The sequence below is a fragment of the Cyanistes caeruleus genome, chromosome Z (genome assembly GCF_971803275.1).
Source record: "Cyanistes caeruleus chromosome Z, bCyaCae1.hap1.1, whole genome shotgun sequence".
NCBI classification, from domain to species: Eukaryota; Metazoa; Chordata; class Aves; order Passeriformes; family Paridae; genus Cyanistes; species Cyanistes caeruleus.
In genome coordinates, this window is record NC_141732.1 from 68,645,037 (window position 1) to 68,668,290 (window position 23,254).

At 37.2% G+C, this 23,254-nt stretch overlaps 1 protein-coding gene across 4 annotated transcripts in view; it reads left to right on the forward strand.

Moving 5' to 3' along the window:
* The window catches only part of FYB1 (FYN binding protein 1), a 59,711-nt gene that overhangs the window by 13,792 nt on the left and 22,665 nt on the right, over positions 1–23,254 (forward strand). For all 4 annotated transcript variants that reach the window (XM_086870131.1, XM_086870132.1, XM_023944541.2 and 1 more), the window contains exons 2-5: positions 5,700–6,834; positions 20,104–20,284; positions 21,930–21,979; positions 23,124–23,143. In XM_086870131.1, coding sequence (XP_086726257.1) covers positions 5,700–6,834; positions 20,104–20,284; positions 21,930–21,979; positions 23,124–23,143 — 1,386 coding nt within the window. The remainder of the gene's footprint in view (positions 1–5,699; positions 6,835–20,103; positions 20,285–21,929; positions 21,980–23,123; positions 23,144–23,254) is intronic.

Sequence of the window (23,254 nt, forward strand, 5' to 3'; positions counted from 1 at the left end):
TAACTGGAAACCTAGTTGTAGATTTTACTTAGTTTAGGAGCTGAAAAGACGCTAAGCTATCAAAATGGACTTTTCTCTCTCAGAGTTTTGTGGTTAGTTCTCTGAAATTTTAATTAAAAGTGGTCCTAATTTAAATGGCCTTTGCATTTTGAATAATAGCAGAAATGATATCACTCAAAGGCAATTATTTTTTAGTTATCCCCTTTGCATTATTTGTTGTTTGTTAAATTATTGGGAAGGTACAAATTACAAATTAGGGTACAAATACACCAGCCTGGGTTGAGGTGTCAGTGTATGTATTTTGTTAGTAGTTGGTCGTATTTTCCTTTCCAGGTATGAGTCAAAGTGCTACTCGAAGTCTTAAAATTGCACAAAATTTCCATTAAAAACATATGAGATCCTGAAATTCTCAAAATAATGATAGGAACTTTGCAGTGACAGGAATTCAAATATTTCTTCCTTGAGACTTGGAGCATTCACTTTAGTGGGATAACCAGACAAGTAAGACGTTCATAGGACAGTGACTGTATACACTATATATAATTAGGTTCAAAGTGAAAATAAATCTGTTTCTGGGCAGATAATGAGAAAATTTACACTAATCTGAAAGAAATAATTGATAGAGGGTATTAGGAGGCACATGAGAAAAATAATTTTTAAAAATAAAGTTATTAAGTATCATGAAATTTTGTGTTTATATAAAACCGTGTTGCAAAAATGCAGTAATTTTTCAGAAATGGATATGAGCTAGTGTGTTTACAGAAACAAATTCTTGATGGAAAAATTGAAGCCATCAGGTTTCTGTTGTTGAGTGAGTGGCCAGTGGCTGATAGTGCTTATTTTCACTTAAACAGGTACCAAAAAAATCCATTAAGGGAGAAACATTATTGTGAGCCTATTAGGGCATTGGATGATCATGTCTCCATTGATAGTTTGACTTCATGCACAGTCTTTGACATAAGCGCTTTGGGAAGAAGATGAGATATAATCTGGCTGTTCTGGTCAAGCCCTATGCCCTCACTTGTCCTGGTCTCAAACTCATTCAGAACTGTCCTTTTATTTTTCTGCACTATGAGTAGCTGGTCCTATGATTAGATAGAAGGTGAGAAAAATGGCAAGAGAGAGATAAGGGAGGTGCAGAGGAATGCACAATGAAAAAGATACGGAATACACTGTGATCAGGCTGGAACACTGCCTTGTCAAAGGTATTTTAACAACCATATGTTCTCATCTGTGTGCTGGTTTTTTCTTGCTGGTGTTAGAGGGATGTTTAAAATGATGCTCTCAGGGTAACATAGGGGCTGTCAGCCTCTCACTGGGGAATCCCTTAGATTTCTCTCTATCCTCTCCATCCTAGAAATCTGCCTTTCATAAAAACCCCAAATAGAAGAATAGCCTGTCTCCTCATTCTTTAGTATTTGAGGGCTCATTTCTCCTTTATACCAACCACTGTATTAGCAAGTCTTGTATGAGCAAACCGTGTCTCTTTGTCTTCTTCTCATGCTTATACTACACACATTCATAGGTGCAGAGCATTGCAGCATCTCAACTTCCCTTTCCAAATGCTGCAGTTATAGAGGGAGTCTTGTAATTACAGCTAGACTCAAGGGGAAGAAAAGCAATTTGGAAATCTCTTCTGGAAACAACAAAGTTCAATAGTGATGATTCTGAGGTGTCTGGAAAAGAAAGTAGTCAAGCAATAATTTATCACAAATTCAGAATGGCACTGTCATGTAAACAAAAAGCTAGACTGCCTCAAATCTACTACCTTCAGTAGAAATTACATCAGATTTATATAAATCTGAAAAATAATTTTCAGATTTTCAGTATTTTTCTATAATTCTCTGTGTAATTTTCCTTGTCATTTTTGTCCATTTTCTTATTTCTTATATCTTGGCCATAGGTTACAGATCAATTCCCTTAGTGGTTATCAACTTCTTTTGTTATTTCACTATCAGAGAATTCATGAATAAACATAGTTTTCTTCTTAAAGGGATAGCTTTATAATCTTTATTTTATTACTCTCTAGCAAACTCATCAAGGTCTGATTTTGAGTTTTTAAAGGGTATATTTAGATCACATCACTTGGGAATCGAAATGTAAAAGTTACAGTTCAGAAGAGAAAAGATGGGGGATTTATCCTTTATAAATAAAATCTGCATGTATTTCGAATGAATTCTTTGTACAGTCAAAAGTTATATATTTTTCGTTTTCCTAATTAATGATTGTGTGCACACACATCTGCTATTCCATCCACTGATTCAGTGTTGCTGTTTGAAGAAAGAGTGGCCTCAAGGGGAAGTTGAAGTGAAATAATCTTTTGGCTTCTCCAAGACTGGAAAGTAAATGATAAAGTTATATTTATGCCAAGGCAAAAAAAAAAAAACCACAACTTTTTTGTTCAGGCTGCCAGTTGAGACTGAAATATCCATACTAAACTGAGGAAGAATACAACTGCAATTTTTATGTGCTTTTGTGTTCTCATTACAGTACTTCTGTACAGAAATGTGCAGCCATATTGTAAATCATGGAGAATTACACTTGTTAACACTGGGGTGTAACTAAGGAGTAATTTTCAAACAATTGTGTACAAGTGTAGCTTGGTACCTGAGTGAGTCTCTGCTGAAGGTAGTGGGAGACTGTGAAAGTTCTGTGTATAAATATTTATATATAGCATGGGAGCTAAAACCTAGGTATTGATCTAGATTTCAGAAAACACATCTGAATAATGCAACCATCTTGTATCAAAGGAAATCTGACTGGGCTCCTTATGTGCTGCTTACAGTTCAGATCAAAAGTTGAAAAGCCAAAATATTTTGCACTGAGTTTCCAATAGGGATCAAAGAGAAAGTTCAGAAAGTAACCCAAATAGCTTTTGCCTGAGACTCCTCTTTTGCACAGACACTTTGCACTTTAGAGGGGAAGGGTAGGGGGAACTTAATCTCTCTTCAGAATCTTTTCAAGTTCCCATTTCATGATTTACAACCTACTGTATGTGATAATGGAGTAGGTAACTGCTGTCGCTTCTGGGAAGGGAAGCACAAAAACTGTGGCAATCACTTTATGAGCAGGGTCAGAAACAAAAAAAATTTCTTTTTTTCCCCAGTTCCCTTCTGTCTACCTGACCAGTCGGGCTCTGCATTAAAATCTGTATGGCTTCTATTTTAACACAGCTTATGAAGGCAGAAACTGGTGACATACATTAAAGAGAAGCAGAAAGATTTCATGGAGTTTCATACTCTATATTGATTCTTAATACTACCTTTACCAAGTAAATGAAAGAGGCTTTATTGTTAATTGTAAACTCTTCCACATGTGCAGAAGCCTTTTCCTCTTGCTGTGCTTGTAAATATGCATGAGTTGGGAAGAAAGTTATTTTTAAAAATTCATTGACACTCCCTAACTTGGCAGTAATAAATGGTTCAGTGCATTTGAAAGCATGTATGAGTGTAATTCATGTAATCTTGCTATTGAAAGTGTAGAAAACTTCTCAAAAACCATATATCATAATAATAAAAATTTCTTCAAACTCACATTCCCATCTTCCTAAAGGTCTACATGCTGAATGGCTCTTCCTTGTAAAAGGTGTTGTAATTTGCACAGTACATTTTCTTATATTTATATTTCAATTTTCTTATATTTCAAATAGAAGAAGTAGCAAAGAAATTAATCTTTTGCTATGACTTTCAAAAGAAATTAGTTGCTGAGTTGGCCAAGCAGCTGATCAAATCCTAACTTAGAGGCTCTGAAGACTTCAGACATAAGCTATAATTTCCATATCTCTGGTGATGTAGATTTTGTTATAGAGCTTAGAAAAAATCATGAATTACTACAAAGTCAAAAGAGATCAGAGACAAAAGGCTTTTTTATTCTCTCTGGCAATGCAATTGGCTTAATTGTCTAAGTGGGTAAAATCAGTGCCTTGTGAGATATTGTGGGACAAATTGTGAATGATTAGTGATGCATATACTTATATCACTAATATAAGTATGGTGTTACTATATATTATATATATGTATACTATATAACATATATGTATGTATGTATATATTATACATATTATGCTATATGCTTCAGTTGTGTGTGTATGCATCAAACAGCAGTAGATGGCTTCGCCCTGATAATCTCCATAGTAAATGCGTACTTCCTCTGTTCTCTATATGTGCAAAAATACCCAACAATGTGGTTGCTGGGTATAAGTTTCATTCTGTCTATCTCGTTTTTGCTGCATTTAATGTTAGTAATTTGTAATTCAACACAATCAGTTTGGAAAGGTTGAGTTTCTTGGCAATGCTGAAGTACTGGGATAGTTACCTCTAAGTTACAGAAGTCTCTCTCTCTCCCTATATATATATATGTGTGTGTGTGTGTGTGTGTGTATAACTACTCCAACATAACAGGCTATTTATGTAATGAGATACAATCAGACAGAAGGTAAAAGGAGCAAAAGGCCAATTAAGAAGCTCTTGTTATTGAAGTAAAAAATAAAATCACTGAGCACTTGCTGAACCATAGGAAGTTAAGATGCAGTTCATTCTTAAACCTCCAACTTTATTTCAAGCACCTATTTATTATATTTTGTAGCAATACTCCTTTGTTTGCAAACAGATTATTCAGAACCCTATCTAGTTATAACATTTCTACTTTATTCTGTAAGTTTTACATTTTAACTCACACAGGAAATCCAGGTCCTACTTGAGAATTGTATGTATCAATGTATCTACTATAGCTGCACCACTGCTGCCACTGTCAGCTGGGGAGAGGACTTCTTGCTCCAGAGGCTCCTGGAACCCAAAGGTGGTCCCTTGTCCAGTGCAGTGGGACTACCTCACTGCTCACTACCATCCTGCACTGTGATGTGTTTTATTTTTCCTGAATTCAAATGTATTGAACTCTTGGGTTCAGTTCATAATTAAGACAGGTCCTGAATGTTATTGAATTGGGCTGACTAATTAAAACATCTATTTTTGAATGAAGCTGGGTTTTATTATCTTGGAATTACTCAACTTCTTTTTTTTGCAAGAAATTTAGTAACTTCGACAGTATCTGGGGGTATGGATTGTCATTTCTTTCAATTTTACTTCACATATTTTCTTTTGGTACCCACACATGCAGTTTTATTCAGATACAAAATGGAGAAGAGAAACAAGGACAAAGTGAGGGTGAGGGAGCAGAAAGCAGAAAAATTGCTGAGAAAGAAAAATTGCCATACACATACACCAACCAGAAGAAATTTTTTCACAAAGGAACTTGCAGTTCTTCAAAGAGTTAACAGGAATAACATGAATCTGGCACATTCCCCTGGGTTCCAGTACAACCTGTGCTTCTCATCACAGGACAATCAAAGTTTTAGATATATTGACTTTAAAGTTGTATGTAATTTCTTACATTTATTATGTGTTCAGTTGTGTTCAGTTCACAATTCCAGAAGTAAACGGAAATTATAATATGCACAAAAGGACCTGCAGTACCTAAAAGGCAGCACCTGAATGAAAATTTTAAAATACTGTATAAATGCTGCAGGGATACAACAAAATGCTCAGCTTCTCTTAACCATACAGGAAGATGAGTTGTAACACCTCCTCAGCCAATCAGCAGTACTAAAGCCTCAGACCAGGAAACCCTTTACAGTATTTGTGAACATTGCAACAATACTTTCCCTTTGCTGCCTTTTATCTTTCTCTTCTTTACACTTATAGAGTTGCAAGCCACGTGTGAAGTTCCTCATGGAGAAATTTGAAGGACATAACCGAGACACAGAGGATACTTCAAACAGCCAACCCATCAAAATTCCAAGACAAGATGTTCCCACAGGATTACAGACAAGGAAAGCAGCACTTGAGAAATTTACAAATAAAGGATATGCTGCATGTTCTCCGGGACCCAGTAACCTTCACAAACCTGTTCAGCCTAAGCCTCCTCTGGCAGTCAAGCCTTCAAGTGATGATAAAACAGAGAAAGATCCAAGCCCGTCACCTTTGAACCCAGTGGCACAAAGATTTGGTGTACAGCTTCAGCCCACTAACAGAGGAAATGATGAAAAATCTGGATGCACTAAATTCTCTGTGAAAACCAATGACCAGTCAAAGGAGGACCCAAAGCCTTTGAACCCAAAACCTGCGTGGAACAAGTTCCTTGCTCCTCCTGATAAAGAAAAAAATCCTCTGGGACCAAAATCGAATCTTAATTTTGCATTACAGGAGAATGAGGCAAAACCAGAATTTTCAAAAGTAGCTGCAGTTAAGGAAAAATTTAGGTCTGCAGCACAAGCAAATGAGCCCAAGCCTCCTATTTCTAGATCATCTCTTGCACAGAAACCTTCTCTAAACAATGAGATATCTCAAAATGAAGACACTTCTAATAAAAGTAGTTTTCTGCTAAGACAGTCAGGACCTAGAACAAATATACATGCACTCCAAGAAGCAAAGGCAATGCGTGAAAATAGTAACTCTGGTGCAGAAGCTGAAGGCAGTCATTTTCCAAAAATAGCTCTGAAGCCTCCTGTCCACAGGTCCAGCTTATCAAAAGGAGCCCCCAAAACTGTGGCAGAAAACACTGAAGAAAAGGGAATGAGCGCTACTGAGAACATCTTCCTAAACAAAATCATGCCAGAAGAATCAGCTTCTTCTCATAAATTCTGTAAGACGAATACGGCATTTGCCGCAGGAAGACCATCAGGTGAACCACAAGAGAAAGTGGACGAGGACAAGAGTTCTAGAATGCCCAAGAGGAAAGTCTTGCCCCCACTGTTCAAGATAGGCCAGCCCCCACAGAAGCCCAGCAGACCCCCCACTGTGAACTTGGGAAAGTTCCAGAAGAGCCATCAAAAAAAGAGTAAGTCCACTCTGTTCTTGCTTCCTTGGCTATTAGCTTTTTGACACATTTAGAATCAGGTTAATTTCAAATGGAATCTCTTCTTCTGTTCAGAAATAACATGATACTTGTGCATCAGAAAACCCCTTAAAGCTGTAATTTAGGCTTCTATTTCTTCCATACAGGACAGAAACTAAAATTACATTCTCTATCCCTCAGTGATAAAGTTCAGGACGAACGTTTATTGTATTGGGTTCATCTGTTTCTCAAAACTACTCAGATGCAGCTATAACTTGTGTCAGGGAGTATTTTCCAAACAGACATTTAAGTCCTGATTCAATTATACAGATCAAACTTAGATTCTTCAATTTTAAGTGTACTTAGTGAGAAGAGGGGGATGCCCAATGTTGTGATTCAGAGCTCTAAAGTTGCTGACAGTGGATGTGCATGTGTGGTACATCAGGTACATTCATGTAATTTAGCTGATACATATTTTTCCTTTTCCTTTCCTACCTTCTGTGTCTAGAATACAGCATGGCTTGTGTTTCAGCAGTTCTGAATACACATAAGGCTGGTCTTCCTGAGGCACAAGAGATTCAGAGGGTCTATGGCAGCATGAAGAAGTCAGAGCTGATTTCTCTTGAGAAAAAGCCTCACTAAAAACAATGTTTGCATGCAGCGATCTGTTGTGTCACTACTGATTCCACTCAAAGATTAGGAGTGTATCAGTAATAAAAAAATGTGGTTTTTTGTCAGCCACTGTATTCAGGTTTTCCTCTGTTACCCTACAGTTAAGGAAATGTTCTGAAAAATCCAAGATCAGGCCAAGATCCTCACATGATACAAGTTTCTGTCTATCTTTCAAACAAATATGCCCATATACAATCTAAATACAGAAAGACAGGATTTTCAGCTGTCTGTAAAATAAATGTCCATGCCAATAAATGTTTTGATTATAGAAGAGTAAGAGCTTTGGTAGTTAAAACTTTGAGAAGTCCCAGCAAAGTCTGGAAATACGGAAAATGACAATTTATTTAAAATACATTTTAAAATTTACTTTAAGTAATTAATGGAGGAATTTTTATTTGTTGTTCTGCTCATTGTTTATTCAGATTTTTTTTTTTGGTTCTCACTGCTTTATGGACACAAAGCATTTTTTTCATCCTCTTTTTAAAATCTGAGCTTAAGAAATATTTATCCTGTGCATTTTAAATTAACACTGTGAGCATGGCTGTAAGAATAATACCAGAATTTTGTTAGAAGGAGGGTGTTGTCACTAACCATGGGTAAGAGCAGCCACCACCCTGACAGTCATGGGAACATGAGCTAAGGCTGGAGCTCCTTGGTGGCACACGTGGTTTTCCAATTATGCTGGAAAACTCACACACAAATAAGTAGAAATGAAGGATCAGACATGGTCCTCTTTATCTCACAGTCATAGGGGCAGGTCAAGAGTGAAAGATCTAGAAACAACATTCAGGAGAAGCTGTCCATAGTGTCCCTGAACTTCAGCCTTCCCCCACAGAGCTGGCATGTTGATCTTGATATTCTGTTTAGCTTTAATTAATTTATCCCCCTTCTTTGTGGACAGAAGTCTACACAGGACAGTTCTGGTGGACAGAGAAGTTGTTCGAGAGTGAATCCTGAGCAAACTCCTTTTCAGCTCAACAGTTATTCATTGTTGATGGGTTTCTTGGAACATAAATAACAAAATCTACCTGCTTTGGAAGGGCAGTTAAACAGAACTGTATCTTTTCCTTAACTGTCACTTCAAGAATCTAAGTCATGTCAGGAAGTCACCAACCTCACAGCACAGATTCTTCCTGTTCATTATTTTGTCCTGGTGAACAGAAGCTTTCCATAGTTGCTTAATTTGCTGCTGTGATTCAGTTGCTCAAAATAAAGAAGATTAAGCAAATAAAAATAATTTTTCCTTGCAACAAAGCTTTCTGAGATCTAACCTTCAGAGCTTTTGGTCTGTAATAGGGTAAAAGTTAGGCTTTGAGTTGTCATTTGAGAAGAGAAAACCTCCCCACATAGTGGTTTTTACACTTGTGTCAAGGGCATGTGCCTGCACTTTAGAAAACCTTTTATTGCCTGATTTAAAACAGGAGTTTGAATTCTGCTTTTTCAGAAGTATTCAATTCACCCCTTTTTCTTTGGTTGCTATCCTTCCCCATTAAACTTGTTTTACTGGTTTTTGAAAATAAGTATTCACTGGGCATGAAATGACATTAAATGCTAGAGGCTGAAGGACTTAGCCTTAACACAGCAGTCTTAAACTTAACTGTGGGAGAAGAATTTAAATCATTCACCATGCCTGCATGAATACTAAGGAATTGTTAAGGAACAATTAAGGAATGTTAGCTTGATTTTGGCCTCGTTGTGAATTAGAAATTTTCAAAATTTCTAATAGAAAACTAGTCCTGAAAAGCTTTTCATGATAAAACTTCTGTAGGTACAAATGTCTTTTTCAGGAAAGTCTGACTATTGAAGTGCTGCTATTTTCCAGGCTTTAAGGAATTCCTGTCTGGGCCTGCAAATGCATGGCAGAATAGTAGTAAATTCCTGTGTTATGTCCCATTACAGCAGTTTTCCCTAATGGATCATATTTGCCTCAGCTAACAGTCAATGAGATGAACATGCCTTCTGAGTTTAGAAAACAATACCAACTATATTGTTTTATAATGAACACCCAAGGTCTTAGAAAAAAAGAGGAAGAGAAACAAGTCATTTTGCTGACAGTTTTCCATGTGAGGCCACAACTGTAGTGTTGCTTCCCAAGGAGAATGGCACTGAACACAGTAGGATCATACAGGTACAGGTGGCCACACACACACACACAAAGCCAGCCAGAGAGTGAGCCCCCAGTGCTCTACACACCTCTGCACAACTCCTGAACAACAAACACCAAGGCTTCAGTCTTTAAAGGAATAAAAAGGTGGGTGTGTGCTGTCAGTCTGCTCCAGGACAGGGAGAAAATTCCTCAGAATTTTTAAGAGCCTCCACAATAAAGAATATTAAGGTTATGGAGGAAACCCTACCACTCTGTAATTTTTGAAGCATTACCTTCAGAGGTCAAGGAATTGTCATATAATTCTGCTAAAATATGTGGACAAAACTGTAAATTAAACTACCAGTATTGCTTGCAACATTGAAAAAGATAAATCCCTGCAATTTAAAAAATTACTTCAACCATCCTGAGAGAAATATGGATGAGACAGCTATTTATCTGTCTTAGTTAGTTGGTTAATCTGCCTAAGAAAACAGATAAACCAACATTGAGTGTTTTCTTGCAGGTGATTTCCTGGAGTGCAATTTGCTGCTCTTTTGTATAAGGAAGCAAAAGTACACAATACCCATTGCAAATTAATATTTAAACTCATCATGCTTGATTATTGCCTTAGCTACAATAGTCTTCAATATGTTCTGAATCTGTATTTCAGAATACAAATTTCTGAATTTCCAAGAGTGTATTTTTATTTTTAAAGGAATAAATTGTATCCATTTAACATCAGAAGACAGCTTTCCATTGTGAATGCTGCAACTGGCAGAAGATCTTCCCCTAAGTACCTCTGATTTTGTTTGTTATGTGCCACACTTGTTCCCTTCAAGATTATCTGGTTCTAGTAAATTAACAGTAAGATGTGGTTTGTTTGTATCACAGGATGGAGGTACAGAAACCTATTTTTCTCATGTATTCACTTGTTATAGTCTACACATGAATTCTGGAGTTGTTCCTGCAGCTGACTGCTCTAAGTCCCACTGAGTCAGCTATAACCACTCCAGAGTGGAGGCTTCAGAAACTAAGACACAGAATTTAGGACTCAGAGGAGAAACCACGTGAGTGCACTTGATAATTTTGGTAAGGGGTTTGACATGTAGTTTGAACAGCTTTGAGGCCCCTTATGTTTTGAATCAAAGTATATACATACCAAATTCACTCAATAGGTCTGGACCTCTGCAAAGGATTCAGTGGAGCACATGAGGTGTTATGCTGTACTTGAAACCATTTCCCACCTTCCAACAGGGTCAGTGCTAGATGGATTCAACACAGTGCCTTGAGGATTACACTACATAAAAGAACAGCCTTTGAGAAGAAGTGCTAAGAGCAGTAGTCAGAAAGGAAAATTCAAAAGGATGAAAAAAAAAGACAGTCAGGAGTTTCTCATGAAAGGTGACAGAAAAGAAACTGCTGGAGAAAAAAAAAAAGTAAAACTGGTGAAAATGAGTAACTATTTTTGCTTAGTAAAATTTCCTTAATTTAACTTCTGAAATACTGTTATTTTGTACACCTATTTTGATTCACAAGAAGAAACACCTATTTATGCACCTTCATCATGTGGTTGCATTATATGGGTCACTAAAAGCATCTCTGCTGTACCAGTGCTTCAAGTGCTCTGAAACCTGTTCAGATTCCAGAAAATAATGTGAACACAAAGAATATCAATAAATTTAATTTAGAGATTGGTAATAGTGATAAGAACTGTCTGAAAGTTTTCCATTGTTTAAGTTGACACATTTTGTTTAAAGGCTACTTTACAGTCATTTTTAACAAGAGAGTGTATCCAGCATATCATACTATTTTACAGACAGCTTTATGGTCAAGTTGGAAAATATCTTGTTTTCCCTGATACACAGAAGTACTGTGGTGATGGAGTTCTGGACACGTTACTGGTACCATTACTGGAGAATGCATCTTGAACAAGAGAGTGTATCCAGCATATCATACTATTTTACAGACAGCTTTATGGTCAAGCTGGAAAATATCTTGTTTTCCCTGATACACAGAAGTACTGTGCTGATGGAGTTCTGGACACGTTACTGGTACCATTACTGGAGAATGCATCTTGAACCCAAAAGGTGTCTTATTAGTCTTGTAATGGCAAGAATACTTAGCATATACTTCTCATATTTGAAGTCTAATATGTACTGAATATGTACTGAATATTTCTCTGAGCTGAAAGTTCTAATTACTCTGTACTCTTTAAATATTTCCATAGCAGCTCACAGAGGTAAAACCTATGCAGCATGAATAATGTTTGAATTTGAAACAATCTATGCTCTACTGGTGCATTTTCACCTTTTAGTTTTCTGTATCTTTTTTGACTCACAGGGAGAAATGCTCTTAATGAGTCTTCATCATTTGGTCACATTACATGGATAATAACACAGCACAGATTAATATATTTCATTATAGAAACTATATTAAAATCATAGTTCATTATACTTCATATATATAAAACTTCCAGTCATTCTTGAAAATTTTGATATTAAATTCTACAATAAATATTCAGTACTAATAGATACAAAAAAAACACAAGCCTTTAGTATTAAAGCTGTTAGGAAAATTTTGGAATTGTATCTAACAATTTTTTTTTTATCCTAGAAGGTTCATTTTAGTAAAGAACATTCCTGAGGTCATTGGTTTCCTCTTGAAATTGAACCCTCCTCAGATATGTGCATTTGGAACAATGTTGTCCCTTGTTTGCAAATTTTGAAGAGAAAATCTTCAAACTTCCACTACCCAAATGCAAGACTTTGTTATATGGGAATTTTTTATGAAAATGTTTTTTTTACATACCGTGGTATGCATGATGTAATTATTTTTCACATTGAAATATTTTTAGATCATTCATCATTTTTTCAATTTGGGAAATAGTCACATTTTAAGAAAACTTTTCCTGTACATTTTCTTTTACTTGCCTTTGCATGACTTTGCACATTTTCTTTTGCCTTCTCTTTCAAATATAAATTAATTACAAAAAATTAGTTTTAAATTATTACTCTCTTATATATCCTCCATTTTTGAATGATTTCCATTTTTTTTTTTCTTGAATATGAAATGATACAATGCAAAAGGAAATTGACTCAGATTTATAAATATTATTAGTAGAACCAGAAGTAGTCATTAAGTCATAAAGAGAAAGAAAAAGAAAGAGGAAGAAGAGGGGAAGGGAAGGGAAGGGAAGGGAAGGGAAGGGAAGGGAAGGGAAGGGAAGGGAAGGGAAGGGAAGGGAAGGGAAGGGAAGGGAAGGGAAGGGAAGGGAAGGGAAGGGAAGGGAAGGGAAGGGAAGGGAAGGGAAGGGAAGGGAAGGGAAGGGAAGGGAAGGGAAGGGAAGGGAAGGGAAGGGAAGGGAAGGGAAGGGAAGGGAAGGGAAGGGAAGGGAAGGGAAGGGAAGGGAAGGGAAGGGAAGGGAAGGGAAGGGAAGGGAAGGGAAGGGAAGGGAAGGGAAGGGAAGGGAAGGGAAGGGAAGGGAAGGGAAGGGAAGGGAAGGGAAGGGAAGGGAAGGGAAGGGAATCTAAGAAGATTATACCTAGGCATTTTTAAAAGTAAGGTCAAGGAGAGCACCAACAAGAAATTTTCTTGAAACTTTTTCTTGAAAACTTTAGTTTTTAAGTTGTGAACTTTGTTGATACAGCATGTGTAAGAACAGCATAATCAAAAGCACTGAGCTTCAGCTCTGTTGTAAGTTTACCTGCTCACCCTGAGCAGTTACAAAGCAGCACAATAGTGAAACCTGAAACCATGGCTTGTATTTAAACGAAAATGTGGTTAGGGAAGCAGAGCAGAGCACAGCACTCTGCACATTACAGATGAAGTAGGAAGTGGCTGATCAGCTGCTGCAAATGTTGAGGTTCTTAGTAAACTCTCAGTAAAACCCAGAAATCTTCCCAGGTCTTGCATGTAGAAGTGGTGATGTGCTTTGCAGTAGAACTGAAAAGCATGCTGGGTTTGCAGAGTAGCTCAAAAGCACTTTGCTTTGTAAAAGGATTCTTTTAAAGTGCGAAGCTTTCTGATGTGTAACTGCTTAAAAATTCTGAAGTCATTTTATGATTAAAACTATAAAAATTCACTAAGAATTTTTAAATTACAAGCATTTTTCCCACAGAATATTCCAAGTTTCATTGTAGTACTGTTCACTGTCAGGTTTTCTTAATATTACTAAAAGCAGGAGTCAACAACACACCAGGAGTTCACTGCATCAGGGGTCAAATGGAATAAGGTCTCACTAAATACCATAACCTAGGCCAAAGAAGGTGTGGGGTTTTTTAGAATGTAAAGTCAAGACCCTGTTTTTTTCCTTCCATGTGCAAGAGACTGCATTGTTGTCTGCCACACTATTTTAGGAACAACAAAAGCACAACACAGACTCTCTTAACTGGGTTGCAAAAGAGAGCAAGTTTTGTTCTTCCAGGTCTTCTTCTGTAGACAGTTCTGAGAAGGTCTGAAAAGGTAAAACTCTCATTGGTCACCGAACCAACACATCACCATCATTGGAGAGTTAGGAACAACACTCCTTGACTGTTTCTTACAAGTAAACAGCAAGGATCCAAACAACACCTGCAAAGTTTGTTTTCCTTCTCCAAGGACTGTTTGGATTCCACCTTATGATTTCTCAGACCAGAGTGAGAACCTTGTGTGACTTGGTTTCACACAGGCTCAAGCTAATGCCTGAAGCCTAAAAATCTCTTATTTGACCATTGTCAGTTCCCATAATGGACAGCATTTTCTTAACTATGTGTATGTATTTATGCTGTCCACGTGTGGTGAAGCAGGTATGATGAGACCACTCAAAATGGAATGCTCACAGTGCTATGCATTGCTGTTCAGTTCCAGTTTTATTTAGGTTTCAGTCTTGCACCAGAAATTTCTGGATCAAGGCAATGGATAGGCTGGGTGCTACAGCCTGATACCTTAAACATCATTAACAGTTCATTCTTTGTAGTTAAGTCTGGACTGTTTGGAGACTGGAGGCCAGGCTAATGCATTCTCAAGAGAGTATATTGCAGATAAGATCAGTACAGATGCTCTGAGCTAACTGGGATTTTTAAAATGCTGCTGGCTTTGGGAGTGGGTATATATTGCTGCTGCAGTCCAGTCAAGGGTGAGAAAAATATGAATGGCTGAAGCCAGACCACCCTCTGCTAGAACATGATATTTTCCTGCTTCAAGGGGGATTATCAAAATTATTATTTGTCATTGTTGCCAATTAAAAGCTTTTGCCAAATAAACACATTCTATTGCAATACTGATTGGATTGAACAGAAGGGTTTGTATCTTCAGCTGATGGATGTAGAATTATGGGTGTGAGTGCAAAAAAAGTATATGGGTTTTTTTTTTCCCTTTGACAGTTTCTATTCTTCTCAGGTTGATAATTGCATGTTCACCTTCTTCTGTGTGCCAATCTCTCACCCAAACATCAAGATACCCTGGTATTTAGGGAGGCAATAAATAGAGATGTGTCATTTAACCTTTATTAGTACTGGAACCAAAATCACCCTTGCACATGAGTCCAATTCATTTTACAATTTTGAGAAACAGAGAACCATCTGTGACCAAAGTTCTGGTTTCCCCTAAGATTCCCATCCCAGCAAGTAATGCTTGTTCCAGGTTTACTCCATTATGGGCTTAAACAGTACTAGGCAGTGTTTCATTTTGCCACATATTTATGGCATTAGCATCTCAGGACAGAGTGATAAAGTATCTAAGGACAGCTCTGAAGGTTTTAGTAGGGTGAGAATGGCTTTTTCTCATTCTCCCCTGAATGCCTTTGCCCACACAGAATTCACAAGCTCCAAAAGAGCTGGGCTTGTAATTTCTCTTTGAGTTCACATGGGAGAGGCATAGAAATTATGCTCCTTTATGCAGGTTCATTTCTTCTGCTGTTGAACACAGAATATCTGGACATGAAGGGAAGATGGGATCTTTCTCAAGATGTCATACTGGCTACCAAAGATGAATCAGTGTTTCCCCTTCATAAGCCAAGAATGGCAAGGGTCAAAGTCACAAGTATTGCATCAAGACAACTTCAGTGTCCTTCACTTCTTGATAAACAAACATTCCCAAGAATGTAATGTATATGGGCAGTTTTGGCCATTGCTCATATAGAAGCTACTTGAGAAGGTTCTCTAGGAGCACACGATAGATTTTTGCAGTGTTCTGTGCATAATTGTACTTTAAGTGCTGAGGATCTGGGCATGATTAAAGAAGTGTAATTCCACATTTAAAGCAGCAGTGTAATGGGATATTTGGGACATTCTGTGGACAGTTTCTATGGAAGGTTTCTCTATACAGATGCTGCCTCTTTTCTTCTGTTCTTCTGTTTCTTTTTGAAGTGCTTCAGTTTCTGCCTCTGTTTATTCATGTGAAAAAGCTGAGTCCTAAGAGAGGAGAGGCTGTTTGGAAACTGAGGTGTTAGCTGTCAAAGCTGCCACACAGGGACCACCCTTAACATTGTATACTGTGGTGAGAGTGCTTCAGGTGCATGAGAAACCAGGATGTAATTTCAGTTTAATTTCTTGATCTGAGTGTCTGCAGCTGACCTGCTGTTCGACAGAACTTTCCCCATTTTTACAGTACCAAGTGTCCCAGATTTAAAAAATAATAAAAAAACCCAAAAAAAACCAGGAACTGGAGTCAAAAAAACACTATTGAAATGTTATGATAGATTTGCCTCAGCAGTTCTGATTATAACACTTTTCTACCTAAATCATTTCACTATTTCTAGTATTAAAGCATTTTACACCTACATCAATCTCAATACGTGTAAGTAATTAAGCTAATTAAAGCTCTAAAGGCAGAGAAGAGTCAGTTCTCATGAAAATAAAAAAACAGTACTTCCATTAATGTGATGACCATTTAGTTACTGTTGGATTATAACAAACTACAAAAATCAGAAAAGGACAGGTTGTTCAGCCTTTATACTTAAAAATAAGCACTTAATCTAAAATGCATGTGCTGTCCTTTCCTGGCTCAGTTTCCTATTGCCTGGGTTTGGCTCTCAAAAGACATCAGATGAAAGAAGTATTATGCACAGAGACTTGGGAATAATTTTTACCTTAGTCCTACAAACTTATCACAAGAAGTAATACAATATGATGACAAAAGCTTCATATGCATGTTTTGCACATACACAATGCTCTGTTAGGGCAATGTAGATATAACCACAGAAAAACTGCTACAACAAAAATTAAAACACAATTATGAATTTGACACTATCCCTATTAAAACATAAAAATAAATTTGACAGTATCATTAATACCCATTAACATGGCTTTCAGGAAAACAAAACAACAACTGAAAAATCAACTAAGCAAACAAAAAAAAGAGTACTTTCTAGTTGCTTTCTTTGGTTAGAATCTAGAATTCAGCTGGAGATACATGTTGTCAGTGGTATTCATCTTTATAAGAATCTTTAGGGCAATAAGAAATTATAGCTGGTATTCTGTGGATGAATAAAGACTATGGAGAATTAAGTGCTAAGACAGAGTCTCCAGATATTCAGATTCAACAAGAGGACAGTCAGGTGTAACTTTGGCTCATTTAAGCAAAGTTTGCTTTTATTCAAATGCAATTGTACATATATAATGAAGAAACATAAACCATACTGTGAGACAAGGTTGTGTAATGATTTGGGGGGAAAAAAATCAAGTTATAAGCAACTCTACAATTAGTTAAGGATAATGAGACACAAGAGTGTAATGCATAAGGGTTATCAGCTTGTAACTCTAAATTCTTGGAGTTTTACCATTAAAGAATTCTCATATAGTTACAAAGTTTTTGAATAAAAGCTATTTTCTTGTGGGCATTAGTTTAATAGTCAGGAGTATGCACTTCCAAAACAAGAGGAGAGATGACAATTGGAAAAAATACCGAAACCCCCTAGGATGCAATCAGTAGAGATATGGCCAGAAGAAAAATGACTTGCAATTTTCATCATTACCTGTGGCAGACAAGTGCATGCCTTGTAGAATTCCAGTGCCAGATTTTCTGCAGTGTTGGAAGGGTTGGAGAGATGGCAGAAATATCTGTGAATTAATTACTACATGAAAAAAAACCAAAACAAAACAAACCCCATCCTTAATTCAGATTTTAAAAGTTAAGTTTTTAAAGTCACCAAAAATAAATCTGAGTTATGTATTCATTCCAGTGGTGTCAGTATACCTTTGGGTATAACAGAGGTGATAAAAAGGCTTTTGACCCTGTGTGCAAAGGTAAAAATTAAAATACCTGAACCTGAAGCCTGAGGAGCTTAGTAAACAGTAAGATGCAGGTTTTAATAGGAAGCAAACTTAAACAAGTACCACTATAAAAACTCTGTGGTATTCTTTGTCCTGTGAACACCCCTCAAACAACTGAAAGACTCATTTTAGCCAAAATGTTACTTTGGTATATCTCTAGCTGTTGATCTCAATATAGCAGGAAATATTTTTCAAATGTGATGTAACACAGAGGACAGCAATCAAAGGATTTCATCATTGAATTGGAAGGGATATAAAGAAGTTGTCACTATGTTGATGTCCATCCCAATATATAGGGAAAGAACAACTGTGCCAGAACTTATTCATGCCATAAATTTACCCTACATCTTCAACAGGGACCTCAAGGCATGGAAATTCCACTTGCACTGTTAGAAAGTGTCTCCTAACAAATGTTGCTAGCGTTTAGACATGTTATTTATTGCCTTTTCACTGTGGAAAAGAAGGGGGAAAATATAAATTATCCCTTTCTTCACAACCAGAGACTTAGGTATTAATTTTGTTCTACCCCAGTCTTATAATGTTTCCCTAAACAACCACCATTCGTTCAGTATATTCAGGAATTCATGTTTTCTGGACCTCATTCTTACTTTTCTCCTTGGGTACTCTCCAGCTGGCACACATTGACTGCTGTAGCCTCCTAAGTACTAAAAGAAAGGATTATTTTACTTGACTTTTGGGCTATATTTTTGAATAAAATGTTAAAAACCTAAGTGGTACAAATTTAATCTTGGCATATCTTAAATTGTAAGGATCTTCTTTCCTAAGATGCATGTTCCTTAAGGCACAAACCACAAAAGAATTTGCCTGTGTAATCATCCATGTTGGGACTATCGGTATTTTGCTGTTTAAGTAATGAAGGAACAAGTTAAAATGCACCATTGTTCATATGTATATTGACAAGTTGGTCCAAACATCCATGAAGAAATATTTATCCATAAATTCTTGAGTGGTGTGGTAGTAAGTAGAAAAACTGTCAAGGCTTGATAATTTCACTTTGATTTCCATGTGAGATATGGAAAGGTCCAGCCTAAAGTTATCAATTCCCCTATTCTTGTCCACCATGAGGACAGAATTCAAGACACCCAACAAGCTAAAAGAGCTCTTCCAATTACTTCTTGCAATTTTCAGTCTTGATATTAAACTTTAGCAAATATTTGTCGTTGTTCTATGTTTTGAACCACTTCTTTTTCAGTGTGGTTAACATTTCCTTTACTTGACAAGATTCTAATCTCTCACAGGTGTAAACTTAAATAAAACCTACAGAAGACAAGGGGTTTCTTCTCAGCTGCAATTGATTTTAACAGAACTCTGAATTTGCTTTTTTTCCTCTGTTCTCCTCTTCATTGGATTAGCCTTGATTTGTCTCTATGTAGCTGGGGACAACTTTTTTTGGGTATATTTTAATCCACTAATGATACTTCTACAAAAAAATGCAAAAACATCGTGGCATCCAAACTCTGACTCAATTTGCTTGTGTAGAATAATTTCTCTCAAAATCAAGCCTCAGAGCAACAGTTGCTATAGTTTGGTTGTGGCTTGTGCAGGGAGCATGAATTCAATGCAGCACACATGCACACCAGCTCACTCATGTAAGTGTGGCTTCTGTGCCTGGTGCACGGCAACATCAGTTTTTAAGGCTACACCTGTCTTTTAAGGGTGTGGCTTCTGTGCAGCTTCACAGACTGCCACTTTTCTAGTCTGAGCTTGCTAGAAAATTAAGTCCAGACTTCTGCAATTAACATTAAAAATGTATTTGAAGATGTTCAGAGACCTGTACCTCTCTTTATAAAGGCAAAAATATATTTTCATCTCTCATCCCTTCCTTTAAAACTCTTTCTCTGAGCAAGAAATAAAACTCAGCAAGACTACATCAGTGCTCATATGAAACTCTGCAGCTGGTCTTTTTAAGAAAATTATGGAAGTAAATTATAATTTAGTTTTAAAACACAGTTTTTAATGTGTTGGATGAACTCCAATTTTTTTTTGTTTGTTTTTTTGTTTTCTTCATGTCTTGGCAAAGATATTTTCAAGGCCTTGTACATGTAGAACATTCTTGAATGCAGAGTCTCCTTCTCTCTGCTCTGATAAGATAATGCAATAAAAATATCTAAGAGCAGTTTCAACAAAATATACTTTCTCTGGGGTGTGCAGTACTGGTTTCTTACTCAAAACTTCATCAAACACAGCGAAGTTGCTTTCTCAGATGTTTGCTTGATAATTTCAATCTGTACTCCTTTATTTCAGATCCTCAAAATGAAGTTTTGAAACAGAAAGCACCTTCCTCATCAACACTTGCCCCACCGACACCTCCATCACACTCTGCTGTGCAGTTACCACCTCCTCCACCAGCCTCTCACCCATCCCTGCAGGTGACAGCAGCTCCCAGTCTGCCTCCCAGAAGCATCAAGCCCAGCTCTGAAACAATGTGAGTAAACATAAGCTGCAGAGTCTTTACTTTCTCACCTTTCCTCTGCCTATCACTCTCCTCCTGCAGCAGCAGGCAGACTGCATGAGTTCCAGATTTCTGAGAGGGGGTGTCTCACACTACTTCCCTTATCCCACCCTGTACCTGGCCTGTTTAGAATTAGCTTGTATTAATTTGAACCCTCCATCTATTCAGTTGTTTCCCTGAATTGTCTTGTAGACAATTCTTTTTGCCTTTGTTGATGAGGCTAGGAGGAAAGGAACAGACTGATTTCTAACTTCAGAACAATCCAAAAATTTTAAACACTGATAGAAAATCAGTAGCCTAAATAGCTGAAGGTTTTCCCTGAATTTTTCTGGGCAAAGAGGGTGAGAAGGGTCAGGTCTATGACCCAATACCCCAGGAAACAGCTTTGCAATCTGGAGGAACTGAGCTCAGTACTGATTGTGAAACTGCACCGAGGCTGTGCCATGGCCTTGTGTGATAACCCAGAGAAGCCTCTGTTGATGTGGGGCTCCTTTCTTTATCCTTCTTTGAAGAGCTGGGTACAAGAGGAGAATCCCTGGTGATAGAGTTATAAGTACTCGAGTCCAGCATCAAAACTGACCAGAACCAAGCTGATCCCGGAAAAATGAGCTGCTCTCTGGCCAGCAGGTAATGCAAAGAGCATCAAACAGCAGGCAGGGAGAGTTAGGGAGGCGTGTCCAGCTCAGTGCTCTGTGACAGCCTCAGTCCTGCCTCTCAGCCGCAGTACCTGCAGCAGCCATGCTGGGTATCCTCCTCTTTACCAAGGCATGGGACCCAAGTTTGACATCAGACACCTGTGAAACGTTCCTCCAAATGCCCTGTTTGCTCTCCCATTCCAGTGTGCCCTGTAAAGTCTCCCCTCTGCAGAAAATCTGTGTCTGAATGCTGATGCCTTTGCTTTCACCTGTCTCCATGCTTCCCCATCAAGCCAATTTTAGAGCAGCCCATTCTGCTTTCAAGTCCTTTTTTTGATTACACTTCTTAGATGGTGACTGTCAGCCCTTGTATTCTTTCTGCTGTTACAAGGCATTATGAAGTTTAAATTCTCTGATATTATTAGTTATATTCTCAATTCAATTTCTTGTTTCTCTCATCTGAACAACATTTTAAATCTAAGAGCACCGGTGACATTTTACCTTGGGCCTAACCTTTACCCCATTGTTTCTCTTGTCCCTTATTTAGACTTTAAGGCCAACAAGTCAAAGCCTCAGAGCTATATTTAGCACTGAGCAAAAGTCTGACATTGTACTTCTGCACTGTGTAAGAAGCCTGCACCTGCAAAAATGGTTAAAAAGCCCAACAGATTATTTCCATTCAGTCAGCCCATCTGCCTATGACATTTTTCATACCACACTCATCTAAATGGTATCTGAGAACATCTGGCTCACTTTGGTGTTTTTTACTCAGGATCAAGGTGGCCCCACCTGAAACACTGAGTCGCAGTCAGGAATAACAGTTTTGAAAATCCTACGTGTACCTATGTAGGATATAGGGCTCCTACATGCTGTGCAGCCTTTGTATAAAATAGATAATAAAAAGCACCAGAAAAATGCTGAATAAAATGTAATCATAAAATCATCTTCATAGGTTTTACATGTCTACCTTTTCATACTTACAGAAACCTAGACAATGAAGAAAATTATGATGATGTTGAATTTGTTTCACAGGGTAAGATGCATACAATTTTAAACATTTTAATTAATGGCTACTGTGAGAACGTGCTGTAAGCATGTTGTATTTATAAGATAAACAAAAGTTAATTGTATTCAAAAGTGATTTGTGTAACTAATTATACTGGTTCTGCAGCTTTATGAGTGAAGATGATTGTCTCATAACAGATCTACTGTTCTGTGATTAATATAACAGTCTCAGAAACTGCATTAAATTTCTTTCTTCCCCCTCTCTGCCCTCTTTTTATTTTTTTTCTTATTTTTTTATTTGTTTTTGTTTTTGTTTTTGTTTTTGTTTGGTTAGAAATATGCTGGGACCATAAATCACAAGATTTTCAAACCTGAACCAAAATGAATGCTGCTCTTTCGGAGTTGGCGTTGTGTGGTCTGGCAAAGGAGGCACTGTTTTATACTTGATTAAAAAAAAAAAAAAGATTGGTTGACTCTGCTTTTACTGTCTCTTTGTGGTCTGAGGCAGTGAGGAGCAGTAAGCTGTACCAGGAGCAGCAGAGAAGCAGATTGTGACACAAAGAATTTCAATCTGCCTTCAGATCCCTCCTTGGTGGCACTTGGTCTGTGCCAGGCGCGCTGTGCATCATTCAGATGTGCTAGCCATCCACAACTCACAGCACTGCAGGCTGTGCAGCAGAGTGAGGAGCAGGAGATTCACACAATATCTTCTCCTGCTGCCCAGGGCAGAGGCTGGCTTAGGAAAAGAGCCTTTGGCCTACTTACTCAGCTGTTGGGCTGTGCAAGCAAGTTCTTTGAGGTCTCTTTGGATTTATTAGGATTTTTGACAATTACTGTTTCATATAAATAGTGATTTTGTAAACAAATAGCATAGGTAAATTCATCAGTGTCATCAGAGATTTTTCAAAACAAATTTTCCACTTTTAAAATACCTAGTGAAATATGCTGTTTGTAGATGTTTTTGGTTTGCAGTGTTCTACAAAAGCTATCTGTAAAAACTGAATTTTGCATTCATACCTTCATCAACAAACATATTTGCATATATAAAGCATATATTTCTAGTTAACATCATTGATGTTATAGGCAATTTTAAATAGTTAATGCTAGAATGAATTCTTTTCTGTAAAAGAAAAAAAAATAAATATCCTGGTTTTTATTTTTTATTCCTGTAGGTCATGGAAATATACAGAAGGTAAGTACTATCCACCAAAATAAACCAGTCCTTTTTTAGCAAAAAAACTTAAAATTTAGTAAAACTTCTTAAACACATTAGAAAATTACTTGTGGATTTAATCCAGTATAT